The 19,687-nt window shown below is 61.2% G+C and overlaps 1 protein-coding gene across 1 annotated transcript; it reads right to left on the bottom strand.

Moving 5' to 3' along the window:
- Positions 1 to 1,619: 1,619 nt before the first annotated feature.
- LOC132317898 (maestro heat-like repeat-containing protein family member 2B) lies at positions 1,620 to 18,814 on the bottom strand. The gene is made up of 30 exons (XM_059823405.1): positions 18,794 to 18,814; positions 18,042 to 18,164; positions 17,317 to 17,482; positions 16,816 to 16,914; positions 16,131 to 16,282; positions 15,650 to 15,793; positions 15,003 to 15,095; positions 14,439 to 14,508; positions 14,213 to 14,326; positions 13,734 to 13,807; positions 13,274 to 13,393; positions 12,397 to 12,504; positions 12,045 to 12,204; positions 11,659 to 11,699; positions 11,229 to 11,370; positions 10,508 to 10,560; positions 9,978 to 10,085; positions 9,619 to 9,738; positions 9,311 to 9,433; positions 8,330 to 8,491; positions 7,614 to 7,681; positions 6,912 to 6,996; positions 6,005 to 6,128; positions 5,194 to 5,303; positions 3,838 to 3,929; positions 3,433 to 3,595; positions 2,944 to 3,140; positions 2,196 to 2,333; positions 1,886 to 1,997; positions 1,620 to 1,715 (listed from the first exon to the last, which is right to left on the bottom strand). The coding sequence occupies exons 2-30, from the start codon at positions 18,054 to 18,056 to the stop codon at positions 1,620 to 1,622; spliced, it is 3,249 nt and encodes a 1,082-aa protein (XP_059679388.1). The 5' UTR covers positions 18,057 to 18,164; positions 18,794 to 18,814.
- Between the last annotated feature and the right edge of the window lie 873 nt (positions 18,815 to 19,687).

Below are 19,687 nucleotides of genomic sequence, written 5' to 3'. Positions count from 1 at the left end.
GACTGTGCTCTGTAAATAGCCCGTCTTCAGCGGCTGTTGGGGTTGCTGCTGTTACTGTTACTGCTGTCAGGAGAGCTCATAAAACAGGCTAGCAGGCAGAGCTCAGCCCCTTTCAGCTCTTGCCTACTGGAGCCTTCCCACTCCATAGGTTCATCTGTTTTCCAGGCCTGGCCTGATATGAGAAATCTCCCCCAAAGACATTCATCTCCAGAGACTCCACTCTGCAGGGACTTCTCTCCCCGCGTCTCTGGCTTCTTGGTCCTTTGCTTTCTTTCAGGTGATGCAGCTTAACCAAGGTGTTTGGTCTGTATGAGCAGCAACTCAGGGAGTTACCGGCAGGGCTGAGAAGCTCCGTGGGGTTGGTAAGAGGCTCAGACCGTTGGAGGGCGGCACAAAGCCCGATGTGCAGGGAGCCAGGGCTCACACGTGCCTCGGACTGACCTGCAGCGGTGGGGCAGGACGGGGGTCCCTCTGAGCCCCGCTCATACAAACGCCTGCCACCGGAGAAGGTCCAGCTCGGTCGCTTGCCCCGCGCCTGACACACTCACCTCCCAGGACTGCCAGAGCCCTCAGCACTGCCGGTGCCCAGGGAAACCCCCAGCACCTCGGCCCTTGCTGGTGCCCCCTCCACGGCAGGACCCACCCCCCAGCCTGGTGTTCCACCCAGTCAGGGGCTCGACTCCCTCTTCCAGCTCCATCCTCACCTCTGTCAAGGAACGTGACTGTGCAAGGCGGGAGCACGTGTTTGAGCAAACTTTGCAGAGTCTTCAGTTCGGATCACACGTCTGGTGGGACCTCCGGGACAGGGGACCAGAGGCTTACATGGGCTCGCAGCAGGGCCAGGGTGCCCAGCAGCCTGAGAGGTGAAACCACATCTCTGCTGATGGGCTCCCTGCGTGGAGCTGCCCCTGCCCCACGCAGATGTGCCCAGGCCTGCTGGGGCTGGGGAGCAGCACCAGTGGGGCCTGTGTTAGTGGGCAGGGGTCCGATGGGCCAGCCAGAGCCCTCTGCTACGCTCTGTCCCTCTGCTCAGCCCCTGAGCCATAGCTGACCCTTTAAGATGCCCCCCGACATTCCCCACTTGTCCCCCAGTGCCCCCCTTCTGCCCCCTGCCCACGCTCCTGTAAACTTCTGTGCCTCCCTTGGTTCCCCCCACCCATCCCCCAGTGCCCTCTACTCCCCCCAGTGCCCCCCTTTTCCCCTGCTACCCACACTGTGTCCCTGGGCAAGTGCCGTCGGGGGTCCCAGCATGGTAGGACACCAGGGGGCAAAGCCTGCTGTGGTGGTATGGTCAGGCCTGTCCTGGGCTGTTCCCTGCACCACCCCTTGCTGGTGCCAGAGGTGGACATGCCGTGGTGGGAGGGGTGGCAAGGGGATCCCCATGGGCAGTGGGAGGGCACGGCAAGGCCCCAGGACCCCATGGGGAGAGCCCTGCTCTGGGGTCTGTCCTGGCATGACTCCGTTGTGCCCAGCCCAGGAAGATCCGAGAGGGGCCATGCAGCTGGCAGCCCCCAGCCTCGGTGTCACCCACATGTGGTCCCACCAAGCACAAGGGTGCCATCAGGGAAAAAAAAAAAGATACAGCACCCTTTAGGCATCTTGTGCTGAGCTTTATTTAATTAACTCCTTGGTGCTGGCTGGGGCCAGGTATCGTGGAGAGACTCCTCTAGCGCCTGCCTCACTCGTGGCTCCTTGTTGTCCTGCAGCCCCGAGAGCTGGAACGACACAGGCAGTGCCGTGGGGACCTGGTCCCGGCCAGGCGCTCCCCTGGCTGCTCCGCTCCAGGGACCTTTTCTCCAGGGATCTTCCCACAAAAAAAGACATCCCAAGGAGCAGGATCTCGGTAAAACCCTCTGAACCCTTCCCTCCCCACCCCCTGCCTTACCTCAGCAAAGAAGGCTGTAGCTGTCACCCGCAGCTTAACTGAGCACGAACCCAGCCATGGCAAGAGGTTCTTCACCAGCCAGGGGGAGACGAGCCCAGCCTGGAGCAGGACGCTGCACAGGGGACACAAGCGAGGGACACACAGTTAGCCAGGAAGGCCACAGGCCGGGTCTCCAAAATTCACGTGCACCGATGCAGACACTATTCTTTAGCTCAGGACGGCTTCCCAGGCATGCCGGAAGGGTCCCCGCAGCCATTTCCCTGGGCACAGCTCCGCAGGAGGCAGCCAGGTGCATCCTTGGGGCTCTTACCTGGTCAGGAGACGCACCCCCTCAGGGTGAGCCAGGGCGTCTTCCAGGCGAGCCCACACTGACTGATCCATGAGCCGCTGCATCCACGTCTGCGCCATGCATTTGCCTAGCACCAACTCTATAGCTGAAAGGAAAATCCTGGCAGAAGAAACAAACCAGAAAATAAACAAACACAAACAAAACAAATCAAAACAACACCACCACCACAAACCCAAGGAAATCTCAAATCACAGCAAGTTAGGGGAATACTTATCTTCAGCAGAGCTAAATACCCCTGAGATGCTGCTTCACAGCCTTCAAGACTGCAGCTAACGACACTGGCATTTTCATCATGCCCCAAACCCACTGACGCAGAGGAAAACCCACGCTCCTAGGCTTCCTCCATGCCCGATACTTGCCAAGGCAACACCTAATACCTCTTCCCACCAGCATTTTGTGAAGAATGACACCAGTGCCCACGAGAGCCTCTGCTCCCAGCGGGGGCCCGTGGAGGGAGTGCAATGCTGGTGTGCATGCAAGGGTATGCAGGAGGCAAGATGACAGCCGTCCGCAGTACGGGTTGCCTAAGACCTTCCTGCCTGGGAGCTGGAGTTTCCCCATGAAGGAACAGAAGTAAAACCAACCATGACGACCGGTTTGCACATCTAGGAAGCGGGGCAGGTGAAGCACTCCCTCAGCCCCACAAAGGCACGTGCCTTGGCGAGGGGAACCGAAGCCAGCCCCTCCATCTGCCCCTGTGGCGCCTTACCTGCAGGGCTTCTCCTCAAGCACCTGGCCCTCGAGGAACAGTTGTCTCCAGCCTTCTCCCAGGGGGGAAAGCAGCCTCTCCTCGTCCAGCATTTCACTGGCCCACCTCAGGAGGCTGGGAAGGAGGTGGGGAAGCAGCTGCCTGAACTCCTCCATGTCCCTCAGGGCAACCACGACCTCGGAGATGGCACGGGTGATCTGCAGAGAAACGTGACCAAGAAGCACCTGTTCAGGCAAGGCCTTTTCCCACCAGCCTGGTTCCCCTGCCTGCCTGGGGCAGGCGGGGTTACTGTCCGCAATTGTCACTTCTGCGACAGCCTTGTGGCTCAGGAGCACAAGACTGTGCCGGCTCCCCACACTGCTTGAGGCCGGCCCAGCACAGCGCCCTGGGAGTCTCCAGGGGCTTCTGCAAAGGGCACCTGACTCCCTCATGCCGAAGTAAGAGTTAGCAGGTGCAAAGCTGCAGAAACATGTCTGCCGTTGAACGTACCATCACAGTCTCCAGAACAGTCTGATGACTGTGCTGCTCACAAGCGCAAGAGCAAGTCCACAGGCGGTTGTTTCCTGCTCTGTTTAGTTTCTCCACTAAGCACCTCAGGACCTGAATCACAATGGTGCTTCTCCCCAGGGTCCTCCACAGCTCCACCGTGTCACTGCAAGGGAAGAGACGTTCACCCCTGAGCCCGTATCCTCGCAGTCCTGCAGTGCCCTCAAACCTCCTCATCCGCAATGGGGCTTACGACGCCCCACTCACGGCAGAGACACAAGCATGCAGGCTTGCAACACTCAAGACTGTTCAGGCAGGAAAAAAAGTCCTGCTTCTCAACTGGACCACCCCAGGGCAAGCAAGCTGCAGGGTCTCTGACTACAGCGGGGAAGCGGGTAGTGCACGTACCTGTCCATGGGCAGACCTTTCTGGAGGAGACTGCTGATGAGGGGCTCCTGGTGAAAGCGGGCCCGGAGCAGGAAGGGCCTGTGGGTGCTCTGCTGCATGTAGGTGCAAAGGGTCTTCAGGATTTTTGGCACCTGAATGGAAGAAGAGGAGAAAGAAGGGTTCGGTGTATCCTTTATCCCCTCCTGCGGGGCCCAGACACAGTCATTCAGCACATGAGCAGTGCCTGCTCCCTTGAGTCCAGACCTAGCTCGAAACCTCACCCCTTCCACCCTGCCTGACCCTGGCTCACGTCTGGAGCTGGATGTGCTCTTGGCAATTGTGCGCACGCACGCACGCACGCACAGGCATGCGTGCACTCACTCGCATGGGCCTGGGCCCAACCGTATGAGCAGCTGCGTGCCCTTGTGCACACAGAGGACACAGACACGTTTCACACCCAACACTTGAATACCTCACCCCACCTGTTTGTAGCGATGCAAGAGCAAAAGCAAACACCACAGTCGCACATGGAAAGCAGCGACAGCAATGAACAAGTATGCAACCTATGGAAAACCTGGCATGCCCAGCAAAGCTCAGAGTAGAGGGAATTGGGGAGCAGGGAAGAAAGAGCAGGGTGAAGTGAGTCCCAGGGCAGGGAGGACTGACAGTGACCCCAGAGGAAGGGGAGGAACGGCAAGGTCGGTGCCTCCTAGTGCCTCACTCGTGGGAAGGACGTGGACAACGGGAGACTTTGGACAAGAAGTGCCCATATCCTTGTCACCAGCTGGAGCAGACCCCAGCAGCAGTTGCTAATGCCCGGCTCAGACCATCAGTAGCCCCTCGGCTCGGCACACAGGTGGTGTTTCTTGAGCCCATGCCAACTGCACAGGCTGCAGTGCAACAGCCGACAGGAGAAAAGACAAAGTGAAATGGGAAAAAAGATCTCCTTTACCTCCTGGAGTATTTCCTTTCTGCATTCCTCCAGGAAGACAAACACCCACTTCTGCACTGCTCTTGCACGTGTGGGTGTGACATGCAGCAATCTGTCCCGGACAGCGGTCAGAAAGTCCGTAGCCTGCGCTAGAGGGATGCATTTGCAAACAGCCTGGAGAGAAGTCAGAAACAGGAAAGACCATGTCACAGCTCTGCTCCAGCAATTCAGAAAGGAAAGAAAACTTGACGGGACTGTTAGTTCGGCAGTCACGGAGGAGGCAATCACTTTTTCCTCTGCTGTGCACACGGTGCTGTTTACATCTAATGCGGCTAAGCGATCTGGACAGCTTGCTCTGGAGCCAGCAAGAGACTCTGGAGGGGAGCAGGGAGACATGCAGGAGCCCAGGAGCTGGGCCCCCACCCCGCTGTTTTGGGGCCAGTTACCTTTGCTATTTTGGTCCAGGTCTCCACCGGAATCTCAGTGTCCGGGCTGTTCAGCTCCTCAGCCAGGCACCTGATCTCATCTGCCTGAAACACCGCCTTCATGGTCTTGGCTGGAACAAACACCAGGAGAAAAGAGGAGTCACGTCTACAGAAATGCAACCTCTGGCCCTAGATACTGCTAAAGGAGAACCCAAGGGGTGGCAGTGAAGGCCACAGGAAAACCCGGGGCCCTCCTGAACTCAGTGCAGCAGGATTTCCCGAGCCTGATAAATGGCTGACAAATCCCCGGCTGGAAAGAGCCCTCTTCCTCTGGGAACCTTCTGCTGGGGCTTCAGGGTTTCAGCAGCCTCTGCTCCTAGCAGCTGCACCCCCTGTTCACGCACAGGCCACCATCGTCTCTGGGAGGCAGGAAACCTCCCCGGGACTACCTCAGCACAGGCGGACCTTTGCAGCACGCTCTGGGCCTGCAGCTCAGATCCCTCCTCCCTGCCCAGTTTGCTCTGGGCAACAAATTGGTTTCCTCTCTTGTGCTTGGCAGGATATTTCTTGCCTGGCAGCGATGAGTTTGGAGACTGCCTAGGGAGCTGCCTGTCTCTCCAGGCTCAAGGCAGGGAGCGAGGGGGAAGGCACCCTCTGAAACGTCAGGGACCTCATCCGAGCGAGTTCTCTGACCACCCTCTGTCTCTCCTTGAACATGGAGGGGGACAGACATGGAGGGGGACAGTCCCCAGCATTGGTGACAACGTCCTGCTCTCAGACAGCAGTGGGTGAATCAGGCTGAGCAAGGCTGGGAAGTGCCCGCTCTCCTCACCTTGCATTTGGAGAAGGTAGCCAAGGCATACCCATGCCCTCCGACAGGACATGGCCAGGCAGTCGCTGGTCAGAGTCACCAGCAGTCCCACCAGGGAGCCGAACTGCTCACAAGAACGTCCTCTCTGCAGGGGAGAGCAGCAGGAAAAGGGTCGCAGGCAGCCCCAGCACCCGCTTGCCTCTGCTCCAGGAGCAGCAACCGGGCAGATGCAGGCAGAAGGCCTGCCCCGTAATCCCTGAAGCCCCGAAACCCAGCACCCAGTTGGGCAGGGCTCCCTTCTGGGGCCATGAATGGTGGGAAGGGGGCACCAGGGTACACGGAGGGGCTCTACTCACCATGAGCTCAAATAGCTCCTTGCGAGCTCCCAGCAGATGGGCGCAAAACCGCAGGGCTCTCTCACGCTCCCATCCATTGGCTGAGGTGAGCCAACCCTTCAGGACCTGAGGCAGGGTGCATCTCTCTCACCACAGGCATCTTTCTCTCCCTGAGATCCCTCTCCCCCTCCCTCCTTCTCTGGCCCCTTCCCAGCATGGCTCCCGGCCCCACTCAGTACTGGCACTGCAGCCTCCACCGCCTCGCTCTCTCCAGCCGCCTCTGCCTTGAGCCAGCTGCTGCTTCCCTGCCGGCGTCTCCCCGCTCCAGCCTTCCCCCAGGCTGCTCTCACCCAGCTCAGGGCTGGCTCTGGGCTTTCCCTCCGTCAGGGCCCACTGCTCTGCCTGGCCTGAGGCTGCAGTGGCCGGGCGCTCCCGTCCCCCAGCTCATCCCCTGGCCCGGGCCAGACACACAGCCTCAGAGCGAGAAGCCAAAGCCCACTTTCCCATAGGAAAGGTATCCATCTCCTAACACCCTCTAAGGCCTCGACCCTCTGCCCCTGCGACACTTTCCCTGTTGCCCCATGGCTGCTCACATGGATCACGTCGTCAAAGCCGGCAGAGGTCTCCTCTGCCTCCAGAAGGGTTTCGATGAGATGGCCCAGGTCTTCCATGCCTCTCCTGTGCAAAAGCTGAAAGCAGGAAAAGAGAGCTGAGGTTCTGCATCATGGGGGCTGCCGGGGTGCACTGAGGTGGGATCCTGACCCAGGGGTGGGCAGGCACTGGCCGGTGGGTACCTGCATGTTCACAGCTGCCCTCACTGTCTTCTTGCCCTTTTTCATCCGCTCCTCGGAAGGAAAGGACAAGACAGTCTGGCAGCACACTGCCAGCAGCTTGCGATTTTCCTCCCTGCTCAGAGGTGGCCTCAGCTTGCTGGCCAGAGGGAAAAGGAAGAGAAAACAGAAAGGGGATTTACTAGCCCTCTCCAGAGGGGCTTAAACCACAGCTGGGTTCCTCTTAATTGAGCACCCCAAATCCAACACCCCCACCCCATGCCAGCAAGCACTGCCTTCAGCGCCAGCAATTCCTGCCTCCTCCCAGGCAGCAGGCAAACCCCCGCCCCCAGGTTAAGGAACCCCGGGGGCTCCCTTCCTGTGGGAGACACCCAACATGGGGGACACCCTCCCACTCCACAGCCCCAGCAGCTCCCGGCCCCATGCTCAAGGCCACTGGGGCTGCCCCAGCCAGCTGGGATGGGGCACACCAGGAGTCCCCAGAGCCCGGGGAACAGACCTCACCTCAACTCCCCTAGGGCCTGGAACACTCCATACACCAGGGAGTCCCCGGGCTCCTCCTTTATCCAGTCCTGCAAGTCCCAGAGAGAGAAGCGCAGAGTTGGCAGTGCACAGGGGCACTGGACAGCCCTCCCGTCAGGCCTGGGCAGACACTGCCCCGTCACCCCCACACATCCCCAAAGGCACCGCAGGAGGGACCCTGCTCCCCAGCCACAGCCACCCAGCACCAGCACTCAGGGGCCTCACCAGCTCCGTACACAGCTCCAGGAGCTCGCATGAAGCCCAGAGACCATCGTGCCTCTGGGGAAACGAGTCTGATGGTGCAGCCCAAAAATCCCCCGTGAGATTGCCCTGGCTACGGGCACTCACCAGCAAGGTCCACGTCGCCTCCTGCTTTAAGGAGAGCTCAAAGCTGCCGCAGTCGCCCACAGCCTGGATGGCACAGCTGACCTCAGTGATGCTCTGCACCAGGGCGAGCTTGAGCTGCAAGTCCTGAGGCCAAAGAGAGCAAAGCACCCCTTCAACTCTTTGAAGGGCTGAGAGGTGGAAGAGGAGCATGGGCAGGGGAAACCCATGGCGGGGTTGCCTCTGGACGTTGAGGACAAACCCTTCCTTGGGAGATCTTCAGAAAGAGACCATCCATCTCGGTGCACCCCAGCCCCGAGGGGCTGGACCTGGGACACCCAGGCATCCCTGCCCTGCGTGCCCCACGCTCCTACCCTCTCTTTAGCTCTGGAGAGCTGCAGGATGTTGCCCACGATTTCTTCATCCACACGGGTGAGCAGCTGCTCCTTGGGGGCACGCAGCGCAATGCCGCTGTAGGTGCGCATGAGAGCAGCGCGAATGGCCTGGGCTCTCTCCATCTGCTGCTGCTGCTGTACCTGTGTTGACAGAGATGCCCTGAGACTCCTGCAGGCTCCTGCAGCAGGCCTTGCCCTGCACCTTCCCCAGCTCCTTGTTTCCCTGGGCATCTCCCAGCAGCTCCCCAAGCTGCTCCTCGAGCTGCAAGCTCCGGGGCTGGGAGCTGTTCCCATTCCACAGCTTGGTTTCTCGCATGGGGATGGGGACGAGGTGCAGCCAGCATCGCACACACTGCTGGCTCTTTTACCACTGAGTTGAGAGGTTGGGGAGCTGCCTGGAGCCTTTCTGTGGCAAGGTATCTGACACAGCCTGTCATGGTCCTGCTCAGAGACGTGCAGCCCGTGCGCGTCAGGGGTGCGGATGAGCCCAGTCTGCTCACCTCCCCAGGCCCGGCTGCACCGCTCTCTCTGCAGGGCCCTGCCCTGCCCTGAAAGGCGTCCCCATGGCCCCAAGGTGGGGGGAGCAGAGCCAGCGAGACCTCGCCAGGCTCCTGCTCCCAGCCTCAGCTTAGAGGAAGCGGCAGACTGTCCCACCGTGCCCACCCCATCTTGTTGCCAGCTCCTCCTGAAGTTAAGTCAGGGGCCACGTGGCTGCAAGCAAGCAACCGCTGCAGCTGCCCCAGCTGGGTGGCTCTGATCCACCCGGTGTCAAACCCCGTCCTTTCCAAAGACACCTCAGGGGCCCCAATGCCAGGACATCCCCTCTGAAACACAGGTCTCGCGTAGCTCTTACAAGAGGGCTAACCTAAAGGCAGCTGCCACGGTTTGGCTGCTGCAGGTGTAGAAGTGGAAATAAGGCCAAAAAAGGAAAGCCAAACAGCAAAACCCTGGATCCCTTACCTTCCAGCCCATGGAAGTCTGAGAGAACCCGTCTCTGGTGGAGGCGGTGGAGAACATCATCACCGCATCCAAGACCAGGTGGAAGTGGCTCTGGGCAGCGTGGGACACAACAGAAATCATTCCCTGCAACCACAGAGAAACAGGGAGTCGGCTCCAGCCCAGGCACTCAGCTGTGGTCAGCAACAACGGCCAGGCAGGACGTTGCAGCAAGGGGGAAACGGCAGCAACGGGGAAATCAAGGTCTGGAGCAGCCCTCCCTCTCCCCCAGGAACAGGCAGCAGATGCTCAGGACATGAGCACCACCTCACCTGGGCCTCAGACAGCTCCATGGGGTTTGTCTCCTGGAGGAACCTCAGCACCTGCCCTTGGACGTGTCTGAGGTCCCGACAAGCTGCCAGCGCTGTCCCAAGAGCCTTGTACAGGAAAAGCTGAAAGAGAAGAGGCCAAGCCCAAGATGCGGTCACGGCCCAACCTGTCAGGAGAGGGCTGGCCCCAGGAGGACCCAACTGCCCCCGGGAGCAGGCGAGGCCGGCCGCAGTGCCAGGCTGTAGCCAGCCACTGAGGCAAGCCAGGGGGAAGCGCCTTTTGGGTGCCAGGGAAGAGGAAGAAGTGGAAACCGCCTGCGTGGGCAAAGCACCCCGGCCCCCACATGGGGCAGGAGACACACCTTCTCCCAGGAGCCGGCGGCAGAGCTGCCCAGCTGCTGGCTCAGCTCCTGGCTCAGGTCCACAGTCCAGGCCTTGTCCTCGATGGGCTCCAGCGACGCTCGCAGGAACTGGGGTGAACAGGAGAGGAAGCCCTTGGTCAGGGCCCTTTCCACACTCACATGTCCCGGGATGCTGCTGGGGGAGAGCTGCCGGGAACGGCAGACTCTTCCCCTGCCCCACCCAACCCTCTTTTCACCAGCCTCCCTCTTCTCCTAACACCTCAGGTGAGACCCCCCGGCACACCAGACATAGAGGAGGAGGCAGTGCTAAGGCGTGTGCCACAGCGTTAGAGGGCATTAGCCATCAGCCGTGGCACCTGTGCAGACAGCAGCTCCTCTGAGCGGGCAGGAACCTACTGCAGGGGGAGGCACAGGGCGCTCAGGAGGTGCCCCCACCTCCTGCTGCCTACACAGGCAGCCCTGAGCTTCCTCCCACTTCTGCTCCCTCTTCCCCCCCTCTATTTGTGACATCCCCTCCAAGGATGCTGTACCTTGAGTACACGGTGCTCCCACTCTGCAGAGTCCAGGCAGCTCCCGGTTTTTCCTAGAAAGCAAGAGGAAGCTGCTATTTAAGCTCACACCAAAGGCGAGCCCGGTGGTCTCCTCTGCCATCAGACCTCCCAAAAGTCTAAGGCCATCAGCCTAGAAGGGGCCTAGCTATGCCAAAGCCCTTGCGAGGCCCAAGACACAGGAGGGATCCCAGGGGCATTTGTCTGACCGCAGCAGATCCCCACTGCTTGACTGCAGCTCCCAGAACAACTCCAACCACTGAGTCACAGCACGCACCAGCAACACACATTTTCTCCTTAATGACCCACCGCTTTTTACCCACTTGCAGCCCTTCTCCCAGGCTATTGCCCAGGACGGCTGCTGCAAACCTGGCCTGGCCTGGAGACTTGGTCCTCCAAAGCCAGGGGCTGCACCCCCTCCAGGAGCACCAGTCCTGTCCCTCCCCCAAACACCGTCCCGGGCAGGCCGGGGGAGTGCCACCAAGACCTGGCTGCCAAGGGGACAAAACCAGCCCCGTCCATCCCCTGGGCCGAATCGACACTGGGGGACGGCTGCCCCCAGCCTCAGGGCTGGCTCCCTGGACGGGAAAAGGCAGCAGAGCAAGTGCTGGGGAACTGGGGACAATTCTCCTCCGTCACGCTGGGAAGCTGCATTTTCCTGCCCCTCTTCCCTCCAGCCTCTCCCTCCCCACACGCACTTTACCTTCCAGGGACTGCAGCAGGAGGGGGATCTCAGTCGCCCACGCTGCCCCCAAGGCTCTGTGGATCCTGCGGTGGAGGGCCTGCAGCAGCTGCAAGGCAGCGACTGCACGTTCTCCACTCTTGTGAGGAGCCGCCACCACCACCTAGGCGAGGGCAGGAGAGAAAGGTCGCTCCTGCTGCCAGAGCCGCAGCTTCTCCCAGGAGGGAGGGAGGGAGCTCGGCACCGCTCAGCCAGCAGCGGCAGCTGAGGCCTTCACCCGGGGTGCTGCCAGCCCGGAAAAAGGAGTGGGATCCCTGACGGGCTCGGGCAGACTCGGGCATGCTGCCTCCTCCTCGGGGGCTCCCAGCACTGGCCTCAACGGCATCTCTGCCCCAGGCTCTCCCACCACCCCTGGCCAGGAAAGCTCTTTCCCCAGGGCCCCACTACTCACCAGCAGTCGAGCCAACAGGGCCTGGGGAGCCGGCAGCCGGGCTGCGGGGAGGAAGAAAGGCCGGGTGAGCCGACGAGCCCCCACCGTGCCCTGCCCCTTCGCGCCTCCAATGCCTCGCACAGGGCTGAGGGCTGAGAGCAGCTGCGCTGCTACAGCGCTGGCCTGGGGGCTCCCCAGGGCTGCCCAGCATGAGATGAAGGCAGCTCCAGCGTGGCCAGGAATGAGCCCCGGCTCACCAGGAGAGCGCTGCGAGCAGGAGAGGCGGGCCTCTGCGCCGGGCAAGGGGCAATGCAGAGCTCTCTGGGGCTCTTACCTGGAGGGGCGCAGGGAGACACGGACTGGCCCAACCCCCGGCCAAACCCAGCAGCGCTCACTGGGGCTCTTACCTTGCTCCTGGGAGTCCACGGCATCAGGCTCCTCCTCTTCTTCCTTGCACCCTGCTCTCTCCCACCTCTCAACTAGGGCTCGGAGACAGCGGGAGAGCGGGATCAGCATGCCACTGTACTGGGCTGGCACCACGTACTGCAGCAGCCTCGGCCACAGGAGCTGCAGAGAAGAGGGCAATTCACCGTATTGGCATTTCCACTCAGCTCGAAGACGAAAAGGGCAGTCTGTGTTTCCCTGAGCCTTGTGCACTTCAGCACACATGAGGGGAGAGGTTCAGGGCATGGGAGAGCATGAGGAAAAATGTCCTGAAGGCAAGAAGTGGCCACAGCAGCAGGGCACAGGGCAACTTACTTTGGTCATCCCTCTCAGAGAGACATCCAGAGAGCCCAGGATGTCCATGCACAGGGCTCGACGAGCTCCATCCTCCTGCGTTTCCCAGGGAAAAAGGCCTCCTGCCACCTGTACGACAGAGTTGGCAAAAGCCCCGTTACTCTCAGCTCCCGACCGACAAGGCTCAGGCACGACTCACCAGTACTCCTGTGCCAGCCTCTCAGGAGCACTGACCTCCTGGGTCAAGGAGGACAAGGACAGCTGGAGCCAGCTCGAGGACCAGGTCCCGGACCCTGGGAAGGACTGGGAAGCCTGGGAACAGACAGCGCTGCTGCTTGTCTGCCCAGATCCCAGGGCCCAAATGCTGCTGTCATGCCACTAAAGCAGAGGTGAGGACTGCCAAACGGCCTGTCCCCTTGCCAGAAGGGATGCGGGCCCCCAGACTGTTATCGGACGGGCAGGGTGTGCTTTGGAGGGCCAGAGCACGAGAACACCACAGAAAGTTCCTCTAGCCCGGCCCATGTGTCTGCACTGGCCGTGTTTTTCTGATTGTCCATCAGCGTTTAAGGATGGAGGATGTCCTGTCCCTACAAGCCCCTCCCTTTGCAAGGCGGCTTTGCGGAAGGCACGTGTGGGCACAGCTCAGCCCGTGGGGTGCGCAGGCAGCCCCGCAGTCCCGGGTGGCACGCCCGGGTGCAAACCCACATCATCCACTGACATTTCCACCGACATCAGCACAGACGCCCAGGAGGAACGGCCATTTGGAGGCCGCTCTGACGGCCGTGCCAGCGCTGATGGCCCTGCAGCGTGGAGCTCTCCATGGCCAAGGATGCCTGCAGGAGCTCTCAGCACAGTCCAGGCACCGGTCAAAGCCCCGGCTGTCCCGCTCTGCCCTTACCAGTCTGCCCGAGCTCCGGCTGAACTCGATGAAGATGTGCCCCACCACATCCCATGCCCAGCAGCTCTGGGATCCGGAGCTGAGCAGCTCCCGGATGAACTCCAGAACTGCCCTCCGCACCTGCCAGGGGAGAGCGTGGTTACGGTCCTCCTGTTCAAAACCCAAAGGGAAGCCACCTTTGCTTGGGGGCAGCCTTTGTGGCTCGCGGAGAGGTGACAAGCACACGGCAGAAGCTTTCGCTCCTGGCATCAGGGCTGGGCTTTAGCACCAGGCTGGATGTGCATTTGTCCCAGAGAGCACAGTGACCTCCCCGCTCCACTCTGCCAGCTCTCCCCAGGGAGGAGCCATCACCCACCGCCTGGGCAATGCGCCGGCGCTCCCCAGGCACCCCAGCTCTGCCCTGAGGGAAAGGCTTCCTCTGCCTCCCCTGGTGGCATCGTCCCTTCCCAAACCAGCTCACCTGGGCACTGGGGTCATGGCACACTGACCCCATGGCCTCCACCACCTGGGGCAGCTTCTCTCTCACTGCAGGTGCTGGAAGAGATATGGAGAGGTGTGCGTTGAGGCAGAGCCCCGATGGCGGAAGCTTCCAAGTTTTTCACACACCAACGGGACAGAAAAGCGGGGCCTGATTCTGACTTCACAGGAGGCAGCAGCGTAGCCAGAGTCACTCCGTTTCTAGAGGCACAGCTGGTTTATAGGGACTGAAAGCTATGGTAATATGGTAACACAGAGGAGGATGAGAGAAACAGCATGGGTACAAGCAGCTCCTGTGCGCACCAGCCCACCTGCCCGCCTACCAGCCTGCCCGTGTTACTGAGCTTGGGGCATCATCCCTGCTGTGCCGCCATTTCTAACTGCCGGGGAACAGCTCGAGCCCTGTCGCGGGGCGTCAGCTCGGCTGGGGGACCCGTTCTTTGCAGCTCCTTTGGCACTGACCGTCAGAGTGGGCCAGCGCTCCCAGCAGGCCCAGGGCTGCCACGCGACCGGCCTCAGTCCCACCACTCAGCTGGGAGTGTAGAAACATGACCGTCTCCTCGGGGCACATTCGTGCTGCAGGGAAGAAATGGCATTCTGCATTAGCAGGCAGCTGCCCCCCCACCACCCAGGACAGGGAGGGAGCTGCCATGGCATGGCAGGGCATCGCCCAGTCTTCTCTCCTTACCCTGAAGCGTGATGCAGCGGGACAGTGCTGCCTTATGGGCCAGGCCAGGCTCCTTGGTCACATCAGAGAGCTGTGGGAACGAGGTCCGTTTTAGAGAAAGTTGCAATAGTGTTAAGAGGGACTGAAATGAAACGGTGCTCTCCGCTCTCCTCTCCCTGGGCACGGGACCCACAGCCAAAACCCAGCCCACCCCACGGTGGCCCCGGGCACACACAGAGCTTTGCAGCAGCCCTGGCTGCCCAGGAGCTGAGGCTGAGCGGTGTCGCAAGGCTGCCCTTAGGCTGCTGGTGCTCCAGAGTCCTCCTGCAACTGGGCTGAGAGGGAGATTGCTGTGGGAACTGGGCTGCCCCTCAGCCCCTTCCAAAGAGGCGGGATCAGGCATCCTGCAGCCTTAAGGTGGCACCTGGATCATACATCCTGGCGTGCTCCTGGCCTGCAGGAAGGTCCCGGCAGAAGGACACCCTGCCCTGCCCTGCCCTGCCCTGCCAGCTGGCAGGTCTTTCCCCTCCATGGCAATCACGTGTGTGGGCCTCAGGCCAACGACTGGGCATAGGCTCCCCTTACCTGGCGGTGCACAGCGGTGCTGATGGCAAGAGCCGTGCCCTGTGGTATTGGGGTCTGAACTGCCTCCAGCATCTCCAGGACATAGCTGAGGCTCTACAAGAGAATAGGGGAGGAAGAGGAGGCTAAAGCCACCTAAAGGCACTTGGGAAAGAAGAAACCCAGCACATCTGGCATAAGGGCAGTCCCTAACAGCAGCACCGAGAGAAAACCCCAAACCCTCCTGCACAGGGCTTCTTGTTTGCCCTCCCCTCAGAGACGCATCGACAGGGTGTCTTTCCTCTGAACAGAGCCCCCTGTTGACAACTCAGTTTCCTGGCACTTCCCACTCATCATCAGACTTTGCCCCTCACTGGTTGGGACTGGACATGGCCCTGGGCATTAGGGCAAAGCTCTTCCCATGCACAGAGCCCTAGGGTGGTGGCAATGCCTCCCTTCCTGAGAAGACAAGCCCCAGGGACTCTTGCCTGCCTCCTGGCCCCCTCTTTTCTTGCCCAAAGAGCCCAGGAAGCCTCAGGCCTCCTCTGCTCTCCCTCTTCCTTCTCTAAGGGCTTCCCAGCTCCTCCTGGCACCCCACAGCTCCCCAGCGCCTCGTGGCACTCGCGCAGACCCACCCCAGCAGCCACGCTGGACCCTGCGCAACACCTCACCTCGGTGACCCGGGAGGTGTCTCGGACCTCCTGATACCGGTGCAGGAGCCAGAGGACATGCTCCCAGGCATGCTCACGGTACTGCTCCTCATGCAGAAGGACCTCCATCATGGCAGCCACAGCCCTGAGGACAGCCTGCTTGTCCTGAAGAGGGAAGGGAGAGGCTCTGTTTGGAGGGCTGAAGATCTGCCTAGTGCTCAGTATCCCCTGGACACCAGTCTGCCCTTCCCACTGAGAGGGGTTTCCCTTTCCCTTGTGCCCTGCAGCAGAAGGGCCCGCTCCAAAGGAGAGGGAGCGTTTCCCCACGCTGGTACCCCAGCCCTCCCTGCAGAAAGGCCCCAGGACTCAGCTGCTTCCCGTCAGGGAGCCCCCTCCCCTCACCCCTCTGCTTGCACCCCGCTGGGCACAGACGGACCCACCGACATCCGACACAGTGGACATCCCCGCTGTGGCCCCAGGCGTGGAAAGCAGCACTTCTCACCTCCTCCTCCTTGCAGTCCAGCCAATGTACCGCCGCGTAGCGGAAGACCGGGTAAATGGCTTCACAGAACTGTGCTACCCCCTCGCAAGGGAAGGGGCATTGCTCCCGGTTGCAGAAGTACGTGTTGACTCCTTTTGACCATTGCTCCAGAACTGCACCAGGAGAAAGGAAAAGGGAGCATGTGAGAGTCTGCAGCAGGGCCGGTACCTTGCACCCTCGCCCGAACCAGCTTTAAGGACAGTCCCAAGCTTGGCAGGGCTCAGCCCAGGACCAGATCTGGATCTGAGGGCAATCTCTGCTCTGGAGGTGTCTGGATTCAAACAGCCCACTGTTTCTCTCCTCCTCCCCATCGCACCTTCTCCTCCTCAATGGCCCCTTCGCCTCCAGCATCTCTCTCTGCAGGCCCTGCCCTTCCCTTCCCTTCCCTTCCCTTCCCTTCCCTTCCCTTCCCTTCCCTTCCCTTCCCTTCCCTTCCCTTCCCTTCCCTTCCCTTCCCTTCCCTTCCCTTCCCTTCCCTTCCCGGGCTTCCCCCACTCATTCTACACGCTCACGGCGGTTTGGGATCAACAAGGCCTGACCTCGCTGTGGGCTGACGCCCACCCTGTTCCCTCTGAGATCACATGGAGGCATCAAAGGCCACCCCAGCCCCTGCCCCTGTGACCCCGGCCAAGGAGCCAGCACTCACCACTGCAGACGGTGCGCAGCATCCGGCCACTCCCCACCTGGCTCAGCGTGGCGCGCAGGGCAAGCAGCGTCATTCTCACAAAGGGGATGCACCGCAGGGCTGCAGAGAAGGCAGGGACAGAGGGACCGAGAGTGTCAGTGAGAGACACGGGAGACTGGTGTCCATCCCTGGCAGGGCTGGGGCTGCTGGGCCATGCAGGACATGCCAGAGGGTATGGGGAGGGCTGCCTTCCCCAGGGGAGATGCAGGGAAGCCCTTTGGGGAAACAGGGAGGACAGTGGGGGGCAGAGACCCCGCGGGTTTCTTTCCAATGGGTTCCCACCCTTCGGGAGCTGGGATCAGGCTGGTAGGGCAGAGTTGCCAGCTGGCCCTGGCAGGGAGCAAGGAGGCACGACAACTCCATAGCCCTCTAGTTCAACACAGAGCATTTAGGGAGGGGGTGGATCCTTTCTCCCCATTATCACAGACCCCTGCCCAACCCAGGAGACCAAGGGTGCCATACCGTAGCTGCGGGCCATTTTGCCCAAGGTGAGGAGCACAATCTCATCAGGGACCTTCCCCATGGCCTTCAGGTGGCTCTGGAGCTCGGGCATGACAAAGTGGAAGTGGGAGCGGGCCAGAGCCACCAGGACATCGCTAGCGGCTCTCTTCATGTCACCTGTCACACCCTGCAAAAGCGTCACAGGTTAAACACTCCCGAGAAAAAGGCTGAGGCACTTAGACAGTCTGAATGACCCCATCTCCTCTGCGAGAGCCCTTGGGGCAGTTGCGCTCGGGGCCCAGCACTTGCTGCCTCTTGCACCCTAGGGTAGGCGAGCAGCTCCCTGGAGAGACGAGGGAAGGCTTTTCCCTGGCGCAGCCCTGTGCCGCTGCCCCCTCTCCCTCTCCACGGAGATGCCAGGAACAAACTGCCGCAGACTCAGGACCCCCCTGGGACCTCTCCGTGGGGCTGGTGGGTTCCCATGGCTCTTCCTCAAGGCAGGAGAAATAACCTTGAGCTTGAACCCAGCTCTCGCACAGTTCCAAACAGCTCTGAGGCTGCGGCTCTGCACAGCTCTCTGTGTCCCCTCTCCAAATTCCCTGTAATGACAAGTCCCCAGAGCTTCTCCCTTAGGACCTCCGCTGGGTCTGAATAACCAAGGAACATCTCTGCACCACTCTGTATTTCCCCCAAAACCAGGGGTGGAGGCAGGCTGCTTTGGTGGCCTTGAAAGAGAACAAGCTAACCTGGGCTGCTCGCATGTCACTGGACGCCTCTGCTAGCAGGCGGTTCACGACACCGCTCGTCAAACGGCCGTCATCTCCCTGCAAGACGCTCTCCAGCTCCCGGTATGTCTGCACTCGGTCACCCTGGGGACAGGCCACAAAGCGGGGTGATGGGACTTGCTTTGCCCTCGTTCCCAGGGAGCCACGAGAGAGACCTGCTGCCCCCCAAATCATCTGTGTGACACGGGCACGAGGTACGAGCTGCAGGCATTGGTCAGGACAGCCACGGGGGAACAGCAAAGATCTTCCGCAGCACCTCTGACGTCAGCAGAGAGCCAGACAGGGAGATCGACTCCACCAGGGTAAAAGGCCATGCAGGGAGGCGTGGGAATGAGACCATGCCCTGAGGAGGGGAAGCCACGAGCAACCTGCACCTTGGGACACAGCATGCTCCTTGCACCGGCACGAGCCCTGGCGCTGGGACAGTTCCCAAACCAAAGCTAAGGAAGGGCCTTGGGCCCTTGGGCAAAGGTGCTGGAGAGGTGCTGGGATTTGTGCCAGAGGCTTTGCCGTGCCCAGGCGAGCGCTTTGAGCTCCCTGGGAAAGGAGCAGGGAGCGGTGGCATTAGCGCAGCTTGAGCGGCAGGAGCAGCGCTTGGGGATGAAGCGCCTGCAGGAGGGCAGAGGTGCCATCAGGCGAGATCCCCCTCGGCCATGGCAGCCAGGGAAGCCAGGGGTGAGGAGAGGGGAGCCCTCAACCCGCCCCTGCCTCACCTCATTGTCTTGCAACCGCTTTAGCAGAGAAGTCCCAACGGCCTCAAAGGTAGTGACAACCACTGGGACGGTTCCTGTTGCCCTGCCTGCGTCCTCAGAACGCGCAGGTCTGGACTGGGCACTCAGGCATGGGCAGAGAGCTGGAAGAAAAGAAAGAAATGGTTTTGCTGGCTGCAGGGCTTTGCACCAGGGAGCGGGGAGGATCTTCCCAGCCTCCCCCAGCACTAACAGCCTGTGCTGGACTGTACTGGCAAGAGGGCAGTCAGTGGGATGAGGGGAGGGAGTCTTCCCCTCACTGCGGCGGTGGGAAGAACACCCTGGGGGACTGGGCCCATCCTGGGCTCCCCAGTGACAGAATGGCAGCAACGCGCTGGAGCGAGTCCAGCGCAGCGGCCCTGAGCTGGGTGGGGGATGGACATGGGGCTCTGCGAGGAGAGGCCAGGAGGGCTGGCACTGGCCAGCCCCGACAAGAGCCGGCTGGGCCGGGTCATCTCTGAGCGGTCCCCAGCTTCCCCACGGAAGGCAGGGAGAGGATGGAGCCAGAGCCCTCTGGGAGGTGCCTGGCAGCAGGATGAGAGGTGACAGGGACACAGCCCCCAGCACCTGGCTGGGACAGACACTGCTTCCAGCAGGCATCAGCCCCCAACCTCCCGCCAGCCCCTCACCTCTGAGCGCTCTCATCCTCCTCGTGGCAGCAGGATCTCCCGGGTGGATGCACTGCTCCCTCCGGGCAAAAGCCACGAGAAACTGGGGCAGCACCAGCCCCAGGAGGAAGATATAGTGCCCGGCCATTGTGACACCGCTGCAGGGCATGGCACCTCACAGAGGGCTGCTGTGACACGGGGACGCGTGCTGGGGACACGCCACGGGGCGGGGTCTGGACACGGCAGCACC

Source organism: Gavia stellata, chromosome 12, assembly GCF_030936135.1.
Source record: "Gavia stellata isolate bGavSte3 chromosome 12, bGavSte3.hap2, whole genome shotgun sequence".
NCBI lineage: Eukaryota > Metazoa > Chordata > Aves > Gaviiformes > Gaviidae > Gavia > Gavia stellata.
Note: the sequence above shows the minus strand (reverse complement) of the source record. Positions and strands in the feature narration are given on the sequence as shown.

Excerpts from the sequence above, each read along its gene's own strand:
- LOC132317898 (XM_059823405.1), bottom strand. Across the intron at positions 8,492-9,310 it reads AGACTTCCATGGGCTGGAAG|GTACAGCAGCAGCAGCAGAT; the intron begins GTAAGGGATCCA and ends CTGTCAACACAG. Across the intron at positions 1,998-2,195 it reads GGGGTGCGTCTCCTGACCAG|CGTCCTGCTCCAGGCTGGGC; the intron begins GTAAGAGCCCCA and ends TCCCCTGTGCAG.